This window comes from Protopterus annectens, chromosome 4.part0 (genome assembly GCF_019279795.1).
Source record: "Protopterus annectens isolate FY-2018-M chromosome 4.part0, PAN1.0, whole genome shotgun sequence".
NCBI classification, from domain to species: Eukaryota; Metazoa; Chordata; order Ceratodontiformes; family Protopteridae; genus Protopterus; species Protopterus annectens.
Genome location: NC_056733.1, coordinates 1,443,452,133 through 1,443,470,358, shown reverse-complemented (window position 1 = coordinate 1,443,470,358; position 18,226 = coordinate 1,443,452,133). Strand labels below are relative to the sequence as shown.

At 42.2% G+C, this 18,226-nt stretch overlaps 1 protein-coding gene across 1 annotated transcript in view; it reads left to right on the top strand.

The window, feature by feature from the left end:
- The window catches only part of LOC122800461 (E3 ubiquitin-protein ligase RNF14-like), a 372,639-nt gene that overhangs the window by 65,211 nt on the left and 289,202 nt on the right, over positions 1 to 18,226 (top strand). Inside the window, exon 3 of the mRNA XM_044069904.1 lies at positions 3,442 to 3,611. Coding sequence (XP_043925839.1) covers positions 3,442 to 3,611 — 170 coding nt within the window. The remainder of the gene's footprint in view (positions 1 to 3,441; positions 3,612 to 18,226) is intronic.

Sequence of the window (18,226 nt, the reverse complement as noted above, 5' to 3'; positions counted from 1 at the left end):
CTAAAAATTAAAAGTACTACACCATCACTCCCCACTGGCCCTTGTTTTCAATTAAGGAATTCCCAATATTATTCTAGCATGTCCAAAGGTCAGTTGTCAATCTCCTCTCCGGTCCAGCTGGTGAATCTGGGAATCTTGAGGCAATGTTACAACTGCCTCATGTACACAGACAACCCTCTCCTCCTCCTCCCAACAAATTCCAACACATGTGAGAGATGCAACCATATAGCCAAACTGGATGCTAAGCTCTCTCAACTCAGTACTGGCATAACCAGTCAGGAGGAGAAGGAAACCACACTCACTACAATTCCAGTCTCACATAGACCTACCACGACAGCAAACCAAACACATAATCACACAAAAACATACTCGGAGGCTCTAAATAAAGATCTGCCTAAGCAGCAGAGACCTCCAAAGCAGACACCCAAGCAACTGCTACCCCAAAACAAAACACGTGCAACACATATCTCACAAAGCCAGTGTGCCGAACAGTCACAGCCCTTAAGACTAAACAACACACCTGATACACTTGTAATAGGTGACTCTATCGTCAGGCACACTGACGTCCCGCTCACCAGGCTGGACAAGGAGAGGGTCACGGTGAGCAGCCTGTCGGGCGTTAGGATCCGCCACATAACACAAGCACTCAGGTCACTCCAAGGCAAGTACAAATATGACTCAGTTATTGTCCATGCTGGTGTGAATGACCTGAGACGTACCTCCCTGGACTACATGAAAAGAGACATAAAGGAGCTCTCTGAGCATGTAGCCCAGGCCGGTATGACCCTGACCTTGAGTAGCATCTTACCCTTACCAAGAATGGTGCCACAATATGAAGACAAGATGATCAATTTCAAGAATTGGCTTAAGTACTGGTGTCATTCAAAGGGGATCCAATGCCTGTCAGCTTGGGATGATATGCTCGACAAGCCACGATGCTTCGCTAGGGACGGCTTGCACCTGTCACCCCTGGGCTTTCGGATATTGGCAAAGGCTCTGGCTACTCCCATAGTGCCTTTTTTAGGCAAGGCTCAAAAGACAAACCCACCTCCATAGGTATCACAAGGGATAAGAAACTAAGAGTAATGCTACTCAATGCCAGAAGTCTAAACCTCAAGATGCACGCACTCAAAACTCTCCTTAGCATGGAGAACATCGATATCTGTGCAGTAACAGAAGCCTGGTTCAGGGCTCCCGAGAGCACCCCAGCACTACCAGGTTATACCTCATACCATGCTTTTCGGCCCCAAAACTTGGGCCGAACCACAAAAGGAGGGGGAGTATCGATATTCATCAAAGATACTCACACCTCCAGGTTGGTGGCAAAGCACAATGCATCAGAGACTATCCATGTGCAACTAACAGTGGGTAAAACTGCCTTCCAGTTTATAGCCTGCTACAGACCACCCTCCCAAACCCAGGAACCTCACTCGGCCTTTCTGAGAACACTGGAAAATATGAAGGTCTCTCCAAACACCATTATATTGGGCGACTTCAACTACCCAAACATAGACTAGGAGCATTACACTAGCTCCAACACCCTAGCCCAAAGGTTCCTAGAATTTATAAACTCAAATGCTATGGAACAACTTGTTACCACTCCCACAAGAGGGGAAAACATACTGGACCTGATCATCACCAACATGGGGACTCTATGCTCCAGACCAGAAGTGTATCCCTCACTGGTAAGATCAGACCATAAACTAATCTCACTGGATAGTCACATCCTGACCCCACCCCCTGCCCAGAAAACCACAGTGAAAAACTTCTCTAAAGCAAATTTCACACTCCTCAAAACCGAGGTGGAATCCTTCAAAGCCCCAGGCCTGTGGAAAATACGCCCTTTAGACCGCAGAATCCTTTATAAACGCATTCTATGAACACCTTCAGGAATGCATGGATCATGCGATCCCAAATAAAACCAAGACCCAATCCTCCAAAGGCAGACGTCCTGTCTGGTGGACCCCAGCCATAAACAAACTATACAATAGAAGGAGGAAGCTACTAAATGATAGAGCAAAATCCCAAAAAGGGAAGGCATCACTGATCAGTATTAGCAAAAAACTACAGGCACTCATAAAATTGTCTAAGGCCAGCTTCGAGAGAAAAAATGCACAGGACACAAATGATAATCACAAGGCTTTCTTTAGTTATGTTGGGAACCTGGGTGGTAATTCCCAGATATGCTCAGAATTAGTCCAAAATGACAAAAAATACACTGAACCCACAGACATTGCCAACATCCTAGCTGACAGGTTCAGCGCAAACTTCACCACCCCCTCCCCACCAAAAGGGCAAATATCTATCCCAGCAGAGTGCTGCCCCCCTGACATCTCAGATGCTCAGGTAAGAGCCGCCCTCTCCAAAGCAAAAAACACAACATCAATGGGACCAGACGGTGTCCCAGGCTGCATCCTACATGAACTCCAAGAAGAGCTAAACCCAAACTTAAAACTACTGTTGGTCTATACATATTGTCTCAAAGCTCTATCTCAATACTTGGTTTCTTACAGACTGCTAAGAGGTGATTTATGCCTGGCATACAAGGCATCCTTGGATCCTGCTTTGGTGGGCTTTTGCATATCCACAGAAGAAACAGCATCAGAACTATGAAATCAAATTACCTAATATTTGCTTATAACATAAAAGGTCATGTTGTAGGGACAGGAATGTATCTCAGAAAATTCCCATTCACTGGAATAGACTTCCTATCCATGTAAAGCAAAGCCCTTCCCTAACCCTATTCAAGCATAATCTGGACCAGTAGATGGTAAATTGAAAATTCACCCCAAGTCTGGCACCTGTGCCACTAATGGATAGAGGCCATATATATATATATATGTATATATATATATATATATATATATATATATATATATATGTAGAGAGAGAGAGAGAGAGAGCGTTCATATACACACTTTAGAATAATCTCTAAGGACCAATCATTTGTGGGATACATTTGGGTTGCATGGCTAGGCTTATAAAGGTTCTACTGCTTGTTAGCGTAGTATACAACTCTGATCTATGAAGTTAAAATAGATTTAGATAGATAGCTGCAGTATGAATTTTGTAATTTAAAAAGAAGACGTTGAATGTAGGGTAAATAGCCTTAATATTAAACTAGTTACAGTGATTTGCTTGTCATGAAGGACACATTTCCTCTAGAAAAAGTAATTGTAAATATACATCCTCAGTATCTCTGCTTTATTAGCTATTCTGCTATTCTTGTACTCACATTATTGTATAGCTTTATGATATGAAAATAAAAATAGTTATTTGCATTATTTATGTTTAATTTGTTTTTATTATATTTTCTTCATTTAGTGCTTTTTAAATTTTTGGTTAATTTTCTGATAAGAATATATAAAACATAAAATTCAAATTTATATTATGGAGTATGAATTATATACACTTTTGTATTATGGATACCTTTTGTTACAGAAGAACAGGATAGTCAAGTAAGTGAAAATGAAAGCCCTGACGATGATGAAGAACAGAACTATAAACTAATATACACGCTTTCAAGAAGGAGACAAGCACAATGGTATCAGAATGAAAAGTGGGTTACAGAAAATGCCAAACGCTGTCCTAACTGCCGTTCTCCTGCACAGGTAATGTAACTTACTGAATTAACACGGTTGTTATTCCAGGTATTAACTCATTTGGGAAAGGTACATTCTTGCCAGCCACATCAGTGGTTTTCATGCTGGAACTCAAGATTAATGGGCACTAGATTGTTATAGATGTGGGATGTAATAAGAAGGGCAGGCAGAGTGAGAGAGAAAGAGAAGGATTTACTCAGCCACACTATGAATTTCTGTCTGTTCAAGCTGGTACTTATTTAAGAACAAACACCTTTTTATTTCATATTTTGGTCTGCAAGACTATGGAGCGCATCATCATGGAACTCATTAACAGAGACATTGGGGACCTCCAAACACTGGACCCTACCCAGTTCGGCTTTGTTAAGGGCAGATCATGCCTCCTTAACCTGGTGCACTTCTATGAGAAAGTTACCAAAGCTTTAGACGAGGGAAAGGTGGTACACACAGCCTACCTAGACCTTGCAAAGGCCTTCTACACCATTCCCTACGCTGGTATTATAGACAAGCTCACCAGCCTGAACATAAACCCCTATGTCACAAGATGGGTTGCCAATTGGCTCACGGACAGAACCCACATAGTGAGAGTTGCGGGAGCCAAGTCTGACTGTAAACCGGTTACAAGTGGCATTCCCCAGGGCTCAGTCCTAGGACCCCTCCTGTTTGGCATATACTTCTCAGAGGTACAGACAAGCACAGGAGGACTATGGCTGACCAAGTTGGCAGACTACTGCAAATTAGGGGCTATAATTGACTCACCGGCTGACAGACATCCTCCAAAAGGGTCTCACTGAAACGGATACCTGGTGTCAAAATCATGGCCTCAAGCTAAATGCCAAAAAGTGCATAGTTATTCCCGTTGGAAATAAAGTACCAACAAACTACCACATAGGTGGTAGTCCCCTAAATACGGAAAACGTAATAAGGGATCTGGGGACCCAAGTAGATAGTAATCTCTCCTTTTATAATCACATTGCCAGTGTGGTTAGAAAATCCTTCTATGTGGCCCACCTAATCACAAAAGGGTTTGCATCCAGATCAAAAGAGGTCATTGTGCCCCACTACTCATCACTCATCAGACCCATCATAGAGTACAATGCCCCATTTGGGATGTACCTTACAAGACACCTGCAACAGCTGGAAAGACCACAGAAGTACCTCACCAAGAGGATCACTGGCCTCAAACAGATGCCCTATGCAACTCGACTGAAGAAACTCCAGCTGTACTCGGTTGCATACCGCCTTCTCAGAGGTGATCTCTGCCTGACATATAAGGCCATGTCCAACCCAGAATTGATGGACATGCTCCACCTAAAGAAAACCTTATCCCCTCGGGCCACAAGATCTAGGGATCTAAACCTCACCACAACAATAAATAGGACATGCTGGGAGGATAGATTCCTGTCCCAGAGACTTCCCATGCTTTGGAACAAGATTCCAATCTACATTAGGCAGCTCTCCTCACTAGCACTCTTCAAGAGAAACCTTGGCGAGTGGATGGGAAACAGAAAGTTTACCCCGGGGATCACTTCAGTGGCTCTGCTAGACAGAGGCACAGGGAACTAATCTAGGGGGCTGCGAAAGCCAACACATTCCTTATAAATGCATTCGGGCAGATAGCCTAGTACCTACCTATAACCTATATTTTTATCAGTTGAAATGTACATATATGCACTATCTGATTGTACAATAAACTTATGTATTAGGCATCAGTAAGAAAATAAGAATGAGTGGTGACCATCACCTTAATTTGGACACAGCTTTATCATAAGTAACACTTTCATCCTTCATCAGAATATGCATCTTCATTCTGTAGGGCCTTCCCCATTCTCACATCATACAACATTACCAGTATATGTATATACTTTACAGTGTAGCCAACAGATGCATATTTATACGCCATATAAATCAAGGAAATAATAGCAAATTATGATAATTTTCTGTCTACAAATTTCATAACAGTTTTCCATCTTTTCATCTCACATCATTTTTGTTGCTTCATTGGACAGTAGTTTTGTCTGGTGCAGTTGTAACAGCTTCCCCTTCCAAATATCCATAGTTTTCTTTCTTTAGTATTAGCAGTCCTGTAAGAACTGCAGGCCTCATTATTATTATTATTATTATTATTATTATTATTATTATTATTATTAATGCTTATAAACATGTATTCATAAAACATATTCTCAGCAAATAATAAATCACCAAACGAAAAATAAAATATATTACTAACAACCCTACCCACCCAACAAAAAAGGGTTTACTCATTTCCTCTTAGCAGAAGTTAAACATTCTTTGAATACCTACTATAATTATTACTGCACATTTCCAGCATGGTTGTAATTGAAGAAAAGGCTGTCTGAGTATGATACTTCTCAAAAAGAACTGTTGCAAAAAATGTTAGAGTTAGAAGACAAAGCATGCAGAGGAAACCTGAGAAGCTGATGTTATCCATGGATGCCTCCCTGTTGGGGTGGGTGGATGGGGCATTTTCATGGAAGGAAGGTTCAAGGCACGTGGTCCCCCACAGAGACCAAATTGCGCATAAACATCCTGGAGATGAGAGCAGTCCTTCTAATGCTGCAAGCCTTTCAGGAGTGCCTCTCTCGAGAGACTATAGCAATTCAAATGGACAACATGGCAGTGGTCTGGTACATCAACAAGCAGGGAGGAACATGGTCCTATCCCCTGTCCCCTGTGCAGAGAGGCCGTGAGAGTGTGGGAATGGGCGATGTCTTCCAGGTGCTTTCTTCTTGCAATGCACATTCCTGGCAGTTCCAATGTGTTAGCCAACAAACTCAGCAGATCTGTCCTGCGTCCTCATGAGTGGTCCCTGAATCTGTCAGTGGCACGTCGGACATTTGACTGTTTGGGTCTTCCTTGGTGTGATCTTTTTGCCTCCCTGATCAACCACAAATGCAGCAATTACTTTGCCATGATCCCGCTGATGGGGGAGTCACCCAGGGATGCTCTGGTTCACAATTGGCCATCGGGACTTCTATAAGCTTACCCCCCAACTCCCTGCATTCCCAAAGTCTTGCAGAAGGCCCGTCGCCTGAAGACTCCTGTCATCCTCTTTGCCCCCTTTTGGCCTCGTCAGGTGTGGTTCTCCCTGCCTTGACTTCATCTGAATTATCCTCTCTGGATATTGGATCCTGCCCTGGATCTCATTTCCCACCCTTGGGGGCTTCCTCTTCCCAATCTCCAGTTTCTTCGTCTAACTGCTTGGTTCCTCCTGTTCCACTGATCATTTCCCAGTCCAGGCTTCTTGCTGCAGTTAAGAGTATTTTCTTAGCCTCTCAGTAACTATCTTATCAAGAAGGTATATTCCAGTAAATGGAAGAGAATTTCTATTTGTGCCAGACAATGCAATCTAGACCCTTTTTCAGCCCCTATTCCTGACATTTTGTTGTCCTTGGTCTCTCTTTTTCATAAAGGTGCTAGTTTCTGCACGATTAAACTCCAGTTGGTGACCATTTCTAATTTGCATTTAAATAAAAGTCCCACCTTTTATTCCAGACTGTGCATCCCTTTCTCAAAGGAATCTTTCTCCTCAGACCTCCTATCAAAGATCCCTTCCTACCATGGGATCTAACTCTGGTGTTGCAGTCTTTAACACAAAAACTCTTTGAGCCTGCAGCATTTTGTGATCTTAAATTCCTGTTTTGGAAGACGGCCTTCTTGATGGCTATTATTTCTGCCAGAAGAGTTTACGAGTTGCAGGCTGTCAGCATGAAGCCCCCTTTTATGGTATTCTACAAGGATAGGGTGTCTCTCAGGACTAATCCTTCATTCATCCCTAAGATAACTTCAGAGACCAATCTTAACCAATCTATTCAGCTTCCTGTGTTCTTCCCCAATTACTCTAATAAAGGGGAATATACGTTGCATTATTTGGATGTCCATAAACAGCTGCATTATTATCTTAAGAGGACTGAAGAATTTTAGAAGTTGTATCAGCTCTTTGTAGCCTTCTGTCAGGCCAGAAAAGGTCTGGTAGTTACCAAGGTATTGATTTCCCTTTGGATTTCCAGCTGCATTTCCTTTATTTATGATAGCAGGCACATGGAACTTTTTAGAACAGTTAAAACTCACTCTAATAGGTCGGTAGCCACATCTTCTGCCTTCTTGGCTAAGCTTTCTTTGGATGAGATTTGTGCTGCTCCTACTTGGTCTAAACCCCACATCTTTGTTACACATTATAAGTTTGGTTTGGTGGAACAGAGCTTCCTTTGGTTCCTCTGTGCTCTGACATATCCTTCCCTGAGGCCTCCCAGCATTCATAGTAGCTGGGGACTCTGACCCATCCGTGATGAATAATGACACAGATAGCATCAGATAAAGAGTTATGTACTAACCATAACTTGAAATCTGTGCTATCCAGTGTCATTATTCATCATGTTCCCACCCTCCTTCCCGCTTCCTTCTGGAGATTTGGTAGATACAGACATATGTCTTCCTTTGAGGAATTTTTAGTTTTATAGGCAGTCTAGACTGCTTTTTCTCTCCAGCAAACTCAGTCTGAGGTTTGTGGGTCAGCAAAGGATTATGAGAAGTGGAGGTGCTTGAGCTCTGGATCTGTCCTTCAGTTGCCGGCTCGTATCTGAGGTCAGATCCAAGATCCATCCGTGATGAATAATGACACTGAATAGCACACATCCCAAGTTATGGAAATTACGTAACTCTTTTTTTTGCGCCATGTCTGACAAGCCAGCTGGCTTGAAAAGGTGCTCCTTGTGCGGTCAGAAGATGCCCATGTCTGATTCACACAAGGAGTGTCTTTGTTGTTTGGGCACCAACCACCTGGACGTTGAATGTGACATTTGTGCTTCATACAGCCCCAGGGCTTTGGTCGAGCACCAAAATAAGCTCCTTTTAAAAGGGTTGGCTCAAGGCAGTCCCTTGTCTCAGTCTCCTGCCAAGTCTGGACCCTCCAAGCACAAAACGAAGGCCCCCTCGCTCCCCAGGTCATCCTCCTCAAAAAGGCAATTGTGTCAGATCCTAGTGCCTCAGATCCGACTCCAGTCTTGTCCCAGTCGGATCCGATGCCCTCGGGTCCTAGGCCACGCATCTCTCCCCACAGATCTGGAGCTTCTGCTCTAGGGCCCTTGGATCCTAGGTCGTGGGATTCAACTCCTGGACCCAAGCTCTCTGGATTAAGGCCTTTGGATCAAGTCGGATCCACGCCAGCTATGTGGGATCCAAGCATTCGGTTCCTTGCTTGTGGTCGAATCCAGGATCAGTGTTGACTTCCACTATTATTATAGAGGATTCCCCTTTGGGTTCTGGTGTGGGACAGTCCTCTTCTGTCTCCAAGCACAGGAGTCATTCTTTAGAGGGGAGGTCCCTTGGATTTAGACATCCATCCCGATGTAGGTCCTCCACCTCCTGTAGATCTTCCAGGAGTTTGCTTCCTTCCGATATGGACAGGATGATGAGGTCCTTTCTCAAGACTCATATTGAGTTGGGGCTTCTTGCTTCCCCTGCCATCTGGCCAGGGGGACATCCCCTATCCTATCATTGGCTTCTCCTCGCCCGACCAGGTTAGTTTTGTATTTTCAGGCCCTGGATCGCACAGGGGGGAGACAGGGGTCCCTGGGGACCTTACCGTCCCTACCCCATCTTAGTCCCTGACTGCTTCTGCTCGGCCTCCCCTGGGCAGGTGCAGTCTCACTCCCAGGCTGTCACCCTGGAGTCCTTGGGCAGGGGCTCTGGTCCTGTTTTCTTAGACCAGTCTCTTCACCTTGGCACTTCGGCCCTTGACAGGGCCGGTACTATCCGGAGGCCAGGAGGTGCTTGCCTGCTCTGGTCCTTCTCTGCAGGTGGGCTTTCCCGCAGGGAGTGCGGACGGTACATCGTCCAGTCCTTTGGCTTTCCGGGTCTTAGAGAGGACTTTTTCCTCCCAGAGAGTTTCCTCCCCAGCCTTTCAGGGAGCATCCCAGCCCCTCTGAGCGGACCCTCCTCATCCTGTTCCAGATCAGCCCTCTAGATCTAGCCTTCAGGTGGGAGTTACCCCAATTGGGATCCCTCTCTTCCTCCCCCCCAAGCCACCCCTGGAGGAGGTTCTTCAGAAGAGATCATATAAGAGGAGACACTTGGACTCTCCTGCTGAGTCTCTCACTGAGGATGCGGACCTCAATGAAGGGGACAGGTCCCCCAGATCTCCACCCAAAGATGTCTCATTTAGAGACATCTTGGAAATTCTTAATCTTAAGGGCGGTTGGTCTTCCCTTCCCCCATCCTCTGTGGAGTCTGTGTTTCTGAAGGCTTTTGGGATGGCCCCATCTACCTCCTGCCCCCCCTCCCCCGCAGACGAACTTGTAGACCTTATTGCCAGCAGGGCATGGAAGAAGCCGGATATTGTGGAGCCTGTTCCTCAAAGTGTGGACAAATTCCTCAGCCCCCATTCGGACAAGCAGTGCTGGTTAATGCAGTTGTGGAAGCTGCTACCACTAAAAAAGAGCTGACAGAACAGAGCACGTCTGTTCATTCCCCTAACCATGAGTCCTGGGTGACTGACAGGCATGAAAAGCTGAAATGTTTTGAAATTATTTATTATGGTCTCATTTTTTATATCACAAAAAACTGGCATTTTAACAGGGGTGTGTAAACTTTTTATATCCACTGTATGTGCGACCACATATACGTCGACACATGAAACACGAGCGTTGTAAACAGCGAATGGCTATGTCCTCGAATTTTTTCCTAGCGAAAAAATTCATGCGGCCGTTCGCAAAAAAAAAAAAGTTAGAAACACACACCCCCTAACTAAATATACCAAATCCGAGATCGCACTACAGTGAAGGAAAGGGTCACACCGTGTAGTTGGCTAACTACCTCCTTGCCCTGTGACATATTCATCTATTCACTTAAATGCGTTTCGATGAATATTTGTCGTTCATTACATGTTCATTTTTCAGCCGTTTTGTGCTTATGATATAGACCAAAAAAAATACACTGCTTGCTTTCTGTGATCCAACTCCAGATCTGTCATCTTCCATTTTTCAATACCATCTTGCAACCTTTTTTCAAACTTTTCATACATCATATTTGTGGGTCTGTATTATAACATCAAAGTCTAACAACTTTGAATGTTATAATATCGAACCCAGTAGAGCGAACGCTGGAAGTAGCGAAGCTGCAGAACAACGAATACCTTCCTAGGGAAAGTATTCAGTGGGCCGTTTCTGCAACTTCGCTATTTCCTCAACTATGGAGCGAAGGTTACGGACCAGGTTAAGGTAAGTGTGCGAACAAAGGTGAGTGTACGATTGGGTTGCGGGTACGGTGTGTTAGGGTTAGGGCACAGGTCAGGTAAGTGTGCGATTGTGTGGACGTGAGGGTCAGGGTGGGGTAGGTGAGTTAGGGTTAGTGAGCGGGTAAGGTGAGTGTGTGATAGTTAGGGACCTTATGGTTAGGGTTGGGTTAAGGTAAGTGGATAGTTAGTGGTGTATGTCTGGTTTAGTGTAGGGTTTTGTGAAGTGTATGTGTGTGGATTATGTATTTTGGTGTGCTTGTGTTGTGTGTATGTTTGTTGGAACAGCAAATTTTTTCCCTGGGAAAAAATTTGCTATTCTGTTTGGTTTTCCGTTGTTTCGATTGAATGGGTTCGATATTATAACATTCGAAGTTGTAAGACTTTGATGTTATAATATAGACCCCATATTTGTAGACCACATCACTGTGCTCGAGTACTTAGCATATTCATCCTTCCATAAATTGTCAGACTTTCTTTGCCAAGCTCTCTGAAAGATTGTAATTAATTGTTGTTGCCTGAGTTTCTGTTTTGTTTACCTATTTTTCCAACATCTGAAATAACTTATCAGTATCTCACTTTGTGTGAGTCAAGTAAATCAATGTATTACCCAAAATAATGATATTTAAAATCTTCACAGTAATACATCCAGAAACTCAGTTACGATGTAAGTAACAGTAGCAACAACTGGTACTCTGACCTGGCTCCTCTGTGTTGCTTTCTGTATATTATTAACACAGGGACTTAACCTGCATGTATTTTAAACCTACCCCTTGGCTTATCACACTCCACCTTCAGTGGCTCCACAAGTTGTTCTTTGGTAAATCCAAAAAGCCAATTACACTTGTATTAAATAGTACCTCTCAATCCAGTCAAAGTCTTTCTTCAGTATATTATCAAAGTTTGTCTACCAGTGACACACCCACATTAATCACTGTCTGTCAATTCAGTACTAGCCTAGCTACTTTCTTTGTCATTACTACCCTGAAAAGCTTACAGAAGTAATTAACACCGATATTGATCTATATGAAAAGAGAAGACTCTGATGTTTAGTTTTCGTAGAAATCTTTTTAACTACAGCTTCCCTCCATTAGTCTGATATGTGAAGTCTCCAGTACTGAATTAAGTAACAGTGTTAATGTACTTCTGACAGTAAATTCTGGAATTCAGTTGACAGACCACTACTACCTGGAGCCTCCAAGCCTGACCATAAGTATCTTTGTCAACTCTTGCAGTGCAATTGATACCATCAAACTGTCAACTTCCTCTCTCATAAACTGTGGTAGCTCTAAATATTTCAGAAAACATTCCATGGGATTCAGACACTGCATCAGTGATCACAGACAAGCCAGCACTGTTTTCATTTCGTGTATGATGAGACTCCATGCTTATTACCTATGCATGTGTCCAGGCTATTGTGAATGACTAGCATCTCCTTGTTGCAGCCGCAGCACAGAACCATGCAGCGGCGGCCCGTGCTATCGGACTGCCAGACTGCAGCCCCCTCAGAACGAAATAAAATTCTTTAAATTTTCGCGCATGCGCAGTAGTCCCGACTACTGCGCGTCTATGCGCATGCTCCAGGCAGTCCGGCAGGGCCCATAGGGAACACATGGAGACGTCTGTGCACTTTTAAAGTGCACAGACTCGCTGGGATGATGTATTGGAGCTGGACTGCAACAGCAGCAGTCTCATCGGGAGGTTTGCTTTCAGGGATCTCACGGGTCTTTGGAGTATTGCGCGGGCAGGATGTACGTTAGCTGGATTATGGAGAAGGAGAACAGACAGGTAAGTGTATGGTGCTTTTTACCTTTACAATGTTTGGTACTTGCTTTTAATATTGTGTATGGTACTTCTGCTTTTAATTTTGTGTATGGTACTTCTGCTTTTAAGTTTGTGTATGGTACTTCTGCTTTTAAGTTTGTGTATGGTACTTCTGCTTTTAAGTTTGTGTATGGTACGTCTGCTTTTAAGTTTGTGTATGGTACTTCTGCTTTTAATTGTGTGTGTGTGTGTGTGTGTGTGTGTGTGTGTGTGTGTGTGTGTGTGTGTGTGTGTGTGTGTGTGTGTGAATGCCCCAGGTGCTCATGGTGGTGTGGTAGGGAATACCTCAGGCTTGAACCCTGTACCCTGTATGCAGGTGTTGAAGACTTGAGTTCCCTACCCACCACCATTTGTAAAAAAATTGCAGAGTTTTGCCTCATATTTGATCTGATCTGTTCCTCATAATATCTGTGGTTTGTAAATGTTGCAATGCTTGATATTTGATGGTGTAGTAGTAGCATTGTTGCCTCACAGCTGCAGGTTCTCAGGTTTGATTCTTGGCTGGGGTTCCTTCTTTGTGGGGTCTGTATCTTCTCCCTGTGTTTGTGTGGGTTTGCTTTTGTGTCCTCCCATGTTACAAAGACATGTCTGCATTATTTCTTCCTGGACATCTGCTGAAAATTGTTTTTTTTGTTCCAAGTCAGACTGTCCTGATTAACAAATGTTAAATAAAATTGACAGGCATTTATTTGAATTTCAGACTTCAGGTTTCTGAATGTTTAATTCCTTGCATATTTGATGGTGCAGTGGTAGTATTGTTGCCTCACAGCTATAGGTTTTCTGGTTTGATTCTTGGTTGGAGTGGCTTCTGTGTGGAGTCTGCATCTCCTCCCTGTGTTTGTGTGGATTTTCTCTGGTGCCCTGCCGTTTTACAAAGACGTGTCTGCAGTATTAATCCCTGCGTCTCTGCTGAAAATTGTTTTTGTTCTGTCCACAGTAAAATTGACAGGCATTTGAATTTCAGACTTCAGGTTTCTGAATGTTTAATTCCTTGCATATTTGATGGTGCAGTGGTAGTATTGTTGCCTCACAGCTATAGGTTTTCTGGTTTGATTCTTGGTTGGGGTGGCTTCTGTGTGGAATCTGCATCTCCCCCCTGTGTTTGTGTGGATTTGCTCTGGTGCCCTGCCATTTTACAAAGACGTGTCTGCAGTATTAATCCCTGCGGCTCTGCTGAAAATTGTTTTTGTTCTGTCCGCAGTAAAATTGACAGGCATTTGAATTTCAGACTTCAGGCTTCTGAATGTTTAATTCCTTGCATATTTGATGGTGCAGTGGTAGTATTGTTGCCTCACAGCTATAGGTTAGGTTTTCTGGTTTGATTCTTGGTTGGGGTGGCTTCTGTGTGGAGTCTGCATCTCCTCCCTGTGTTTGTGTGGATTTGCTCTGGTGCCCTGCCATTTTACAAAGACGTGCCTGCAGTATTAATCCCTGCGTCTCTGCTGAAAATTGTTTTTGTTCTGTCTTTTGTTCTGTCCAGTAAAATTGACAGGCATTTGAATTTCAGACTTCAGGTTTCTGAATGCTTAATTCCTTGCATATTTGATGCTGCAGTGGTAGTATTGTTGCCTCACAGCTATAGGTTTTCTGGTTTGATTCTTGGTTGGGTTGGCTTCTGTGTGGAGTCTGCATCTCCTCCCTGTGTTTGTGTGGATTTGCTCTGGTGCCCTGCCATTTTACAAAGACGTGTCTGCAGTATTAATCCCTGCGTCTCTGCTGAAAATTGTTTTTGTTCTGTCCGCAGTAAAATTGACCGGCATTTGAATTTCAAACTTCATGTTCTTCAGAATACATAGTAGCACAACCTTTTTTTTCTAGCAATTTTCTAAGTTTATAAGATGAATATTTTAAATTTGTCCCTATTTTTGGGACTGTATTCCCCCATTATTGGCTTCGTCCAGGTTTTGTGCTAATGTTGACAGCTATGGCAAGAACTGAATTCACTGAATATGTTTGAGGGCTGTATTCCCTCATTACTGGGTTTGTCCAGGTGTTTTGTACTAAGAGGTTGACAGCTATGGTGAGAACTGAATTCACTAAATGATAGCCATTTAAGTTTCAGTCTTCCTCTCTTTTACAAAGCAGCTGATGTATGTAGTGGTATGTTACTCTGACTGTTTTTTGCTCAGGGACCTTGGCAGTAAAATGTATGGTGGCAACACAACTTTTTATTCTAGCAAATTTCCAAGATTATACAAGCAATGTTTAATGTGTCCCTGGTTTTTGAGCTTTTGACCCCCAAATACATTTTGGCTTTTCCAGTTTTCTTGAGCTGCGAAGTTGAGATGCAGTTGAGTATTGAGTAGATTTTACAAGGAGCTGAGAGCTGCAGGGGAATAGAAGTTTAGTGCTTTGCCTAGTTAATACTATAGCACAACAGGTTGTGTACTTGCTTTTGATGCAGAAGGCTGTGGGTTCTACTCCCACAAGGGGTGGATGCTGCCGTACTGAGAATGTTCTCATTGGTGAAGATACTAACTATGAGTCTGTTATCAGTTTGCCATCCATTTCCTCTTGCAATATTATTACTAGCTTATCATTTTTAATGTAATATAGGCAATTTATTCCTGAGGGGCAACAGACACTTTATTTTTCGATGAAACCATGAAATATAAAGGTGATTGCTAGCAGCAACCGCTTCATTAGTTACAGTTTTCTTTAATGTGGAATTATTTAGATGACTTACTTCAGAGATTGTGCATATTTACTGATAATGGACTGTAGAATTGTCATATTTACTGATAAAGGTGGACTGTAGAATTGTGCATATTTACTGATAATGGTGGACTGTAGAATTGTGCATATTTACTAATAATGGTGGACTGTGGAATTGTGCATATTTACTAATAATGGTGGACTGTAGAATTGTGTATATTTACTAATAATGGTGGACTGTGGAAGTCTGAGTAGACTTTTTTATGATAAATGTTCTCAACTGGGCAGTTTGCCATTATGGGTGCATATGGTTTGTTTCATTGCTTACTGGAAAAATGTTCAAAACAAATTTAAAACACCCTCTAACAAGTGTACTGTATTGTACAAGGAATATAATTTTAGTACAATGAGGAAGGTGTATCAAAGAGCACATGTATGTTTCATATGCAAGGGGCCTATGATTTGAAAACAGCCCAAAATTAATCTTTATCTGCCACTGGCAAAATGTATTTTCTTTGAATGTGGGTTTCAATTCTGTTTCAATGAATGTGAGTTTCAAGGGCAGAGAAGTTTTAATGCTAAGTCTTCATTGTGAGACTGCATTGCTTTGTTTAACAGATGACTTAGTGTTTGTGCTGTAAAATACAAAATAAAACTTTCAAATGAAGTCCAACTCATCATAGAAGTAAAGCAGTATGCACATTGTGAAATAGCCAAGTAATGGTTTATTGGAATGGCTGCAGAGGCTCCATTCAACCATTATTTTGTCAGGGGGGAAGGGCAGCAAACTCAGACAGGCCCAGCTGAACTATACCTCCCAACTGTCCAGATTTTCAAAGAATGAATAGATTTTTGCTTCTTATTTTTGGTTTGTTCTTCATAAAATTTGTAGTTTTCTGGCAAATCATTTAGGAATTAAGTCACTAAATAATAAGTTTCAGACTTCATAACCTTCAGAAAATGCATGTTAAAGTAAGAGCTGTTCTATCAACTGTCTCAATTTATACAAGAGCAATTTTTAGTACTGTTTATATGTGCCCCAATATATTTGGCCTTGTATATTTAGCCTTGTTCAGATTTACTGCATTAACAGGTTGAGAGGTACATGCAAATAAATTGCTTTATAGAATTAGGCATAGCCAACCTCTCAACTGTCCCCAATTTTTGGCTCAAAATGTTGCTCTTCCCCCTAATAATCCTTCCGCAAAATAGCAATTTTGGAAGAAAACATGGAGGGTTTACAATTAAGGAATAACTATAATAATCAAAGTTATAGATTACTTGAAATGCATGTAGATTCTTTTATTTTGTCAGCTGCTCAAGGTAGCAGTACTAATATTAAAGTGTCCCTTCTTTGGCAGGTAGCAGCTGTATTGTGTGTCTATTTTATATTTTTGCATCATATTTTTGGTCCATTTTTCATAAAGTTGTGTTTTTTGGCAAATTAGTGACAAATCACTAAAGACTGAAGTTAGAAAATGACAGACATTTGAGTTTCAGATTTTATACCCTTCAGAAAATTCATATTAATGCAAGACCTATTCTATTATCTTTCTAAGTTTATTAGAGCAATATTTAAAAATTGTCCTTATTTTTGGGCCTTTGTCCCACTTCTGTGTATGGCTTTGTCCAGATTTCTTGCTCTTGAGGTTGAGAGGTATGACAAATGTGTCAGGGCCATCACCGTCAGCCAGAGAGATTTCAAATTGTGACATGCTTGTTGCACCCCACTCCCCCATGTAGTGACTCTGGATGTGTCCAAGCAAGGCAAGGAGTAGTTGTATCTACCTTGGATGGGGAGGACACACTGCATAAGTACTACAGTGGCTTTTCATCTGTCCTTGATTTTGCAGAATGGTCTGGTTTCTGTCATATTTTGTACTGTTGATTTATGCTTATTACTCAGATTTATGCTTATTACTCAAAGTGCCTGTTGCTCTGTGTTTAAGTAGCAATGCTTTAATGACCATAAGGTAAGCTTGTCTGAGATCGTAAGATGCAAGTAAGCTTTAATAAGCATACTGTTAAAGAATTGCCAACATTGAAAGCCTTTCTGTTGTTGCCATGCAGAGAATACTTGACTAGATAATGTATAAGCCTTGGGTATTAAAGGACAGGATTCCATTATTTTAAAAAGCTCATTACACTTGTTGGAGACTTCCAGTCATCTCTACAGACTTTACCCGTAAACTAAACAGAATGCCAATCATGTGTGGCCCATAACCTGTACAGTAATCCTTTAAGCAATGTATCTTGAGCTTGTTTCTTATTTGCTTTTCATTTTTTACTTTTATCATGTTTTCCCCATGAAACAAGTTGTCAGGCAGCAGGTCTTTTTTGGATAAGAAACATTTTTACAAGTGGGGCATCACATAGATTTCTACTTTCAGCATGTTACTTGGTACTTTAATAAAGCTGAATATGTTATAATTAGAACTGCAGTGCAAGGAGAAGTGGTTTGAGTTGAGTGCTTCTGGTTTTTCTTATACTTGATTTTGACTGGCATTCCAGTAATGTATTTAAAAAGTAATTTATTTTTTCATGCCTCACAACCTTTTGTTTCCATCTAGATATTAAGTAAGCTGTCATGCAGCCAATGCATTGAAATATTTTTATTCTTCTACACTTATTTTTGTCTTGATTGGACTTTCATAATGATGGTTTGCCACCCAGGGCAGCGTATTTAATTAAAGTTAGTTTTTTGTGGTTTTGTGCATAGCTCCTCCCCTTTATGGTTGACCAAACCCCTCCCCTTGACCCCCACCCATTCAGCTGTCTCCTGCAGCCCCCCTGTGATTTGAAGTCACCAGCCGCCACTGGAACCATGGCTAGATCATGTTAGATAATCTCATTGCCATGGTATAGTACGAGCAACTAAGGTAAACATTGAATG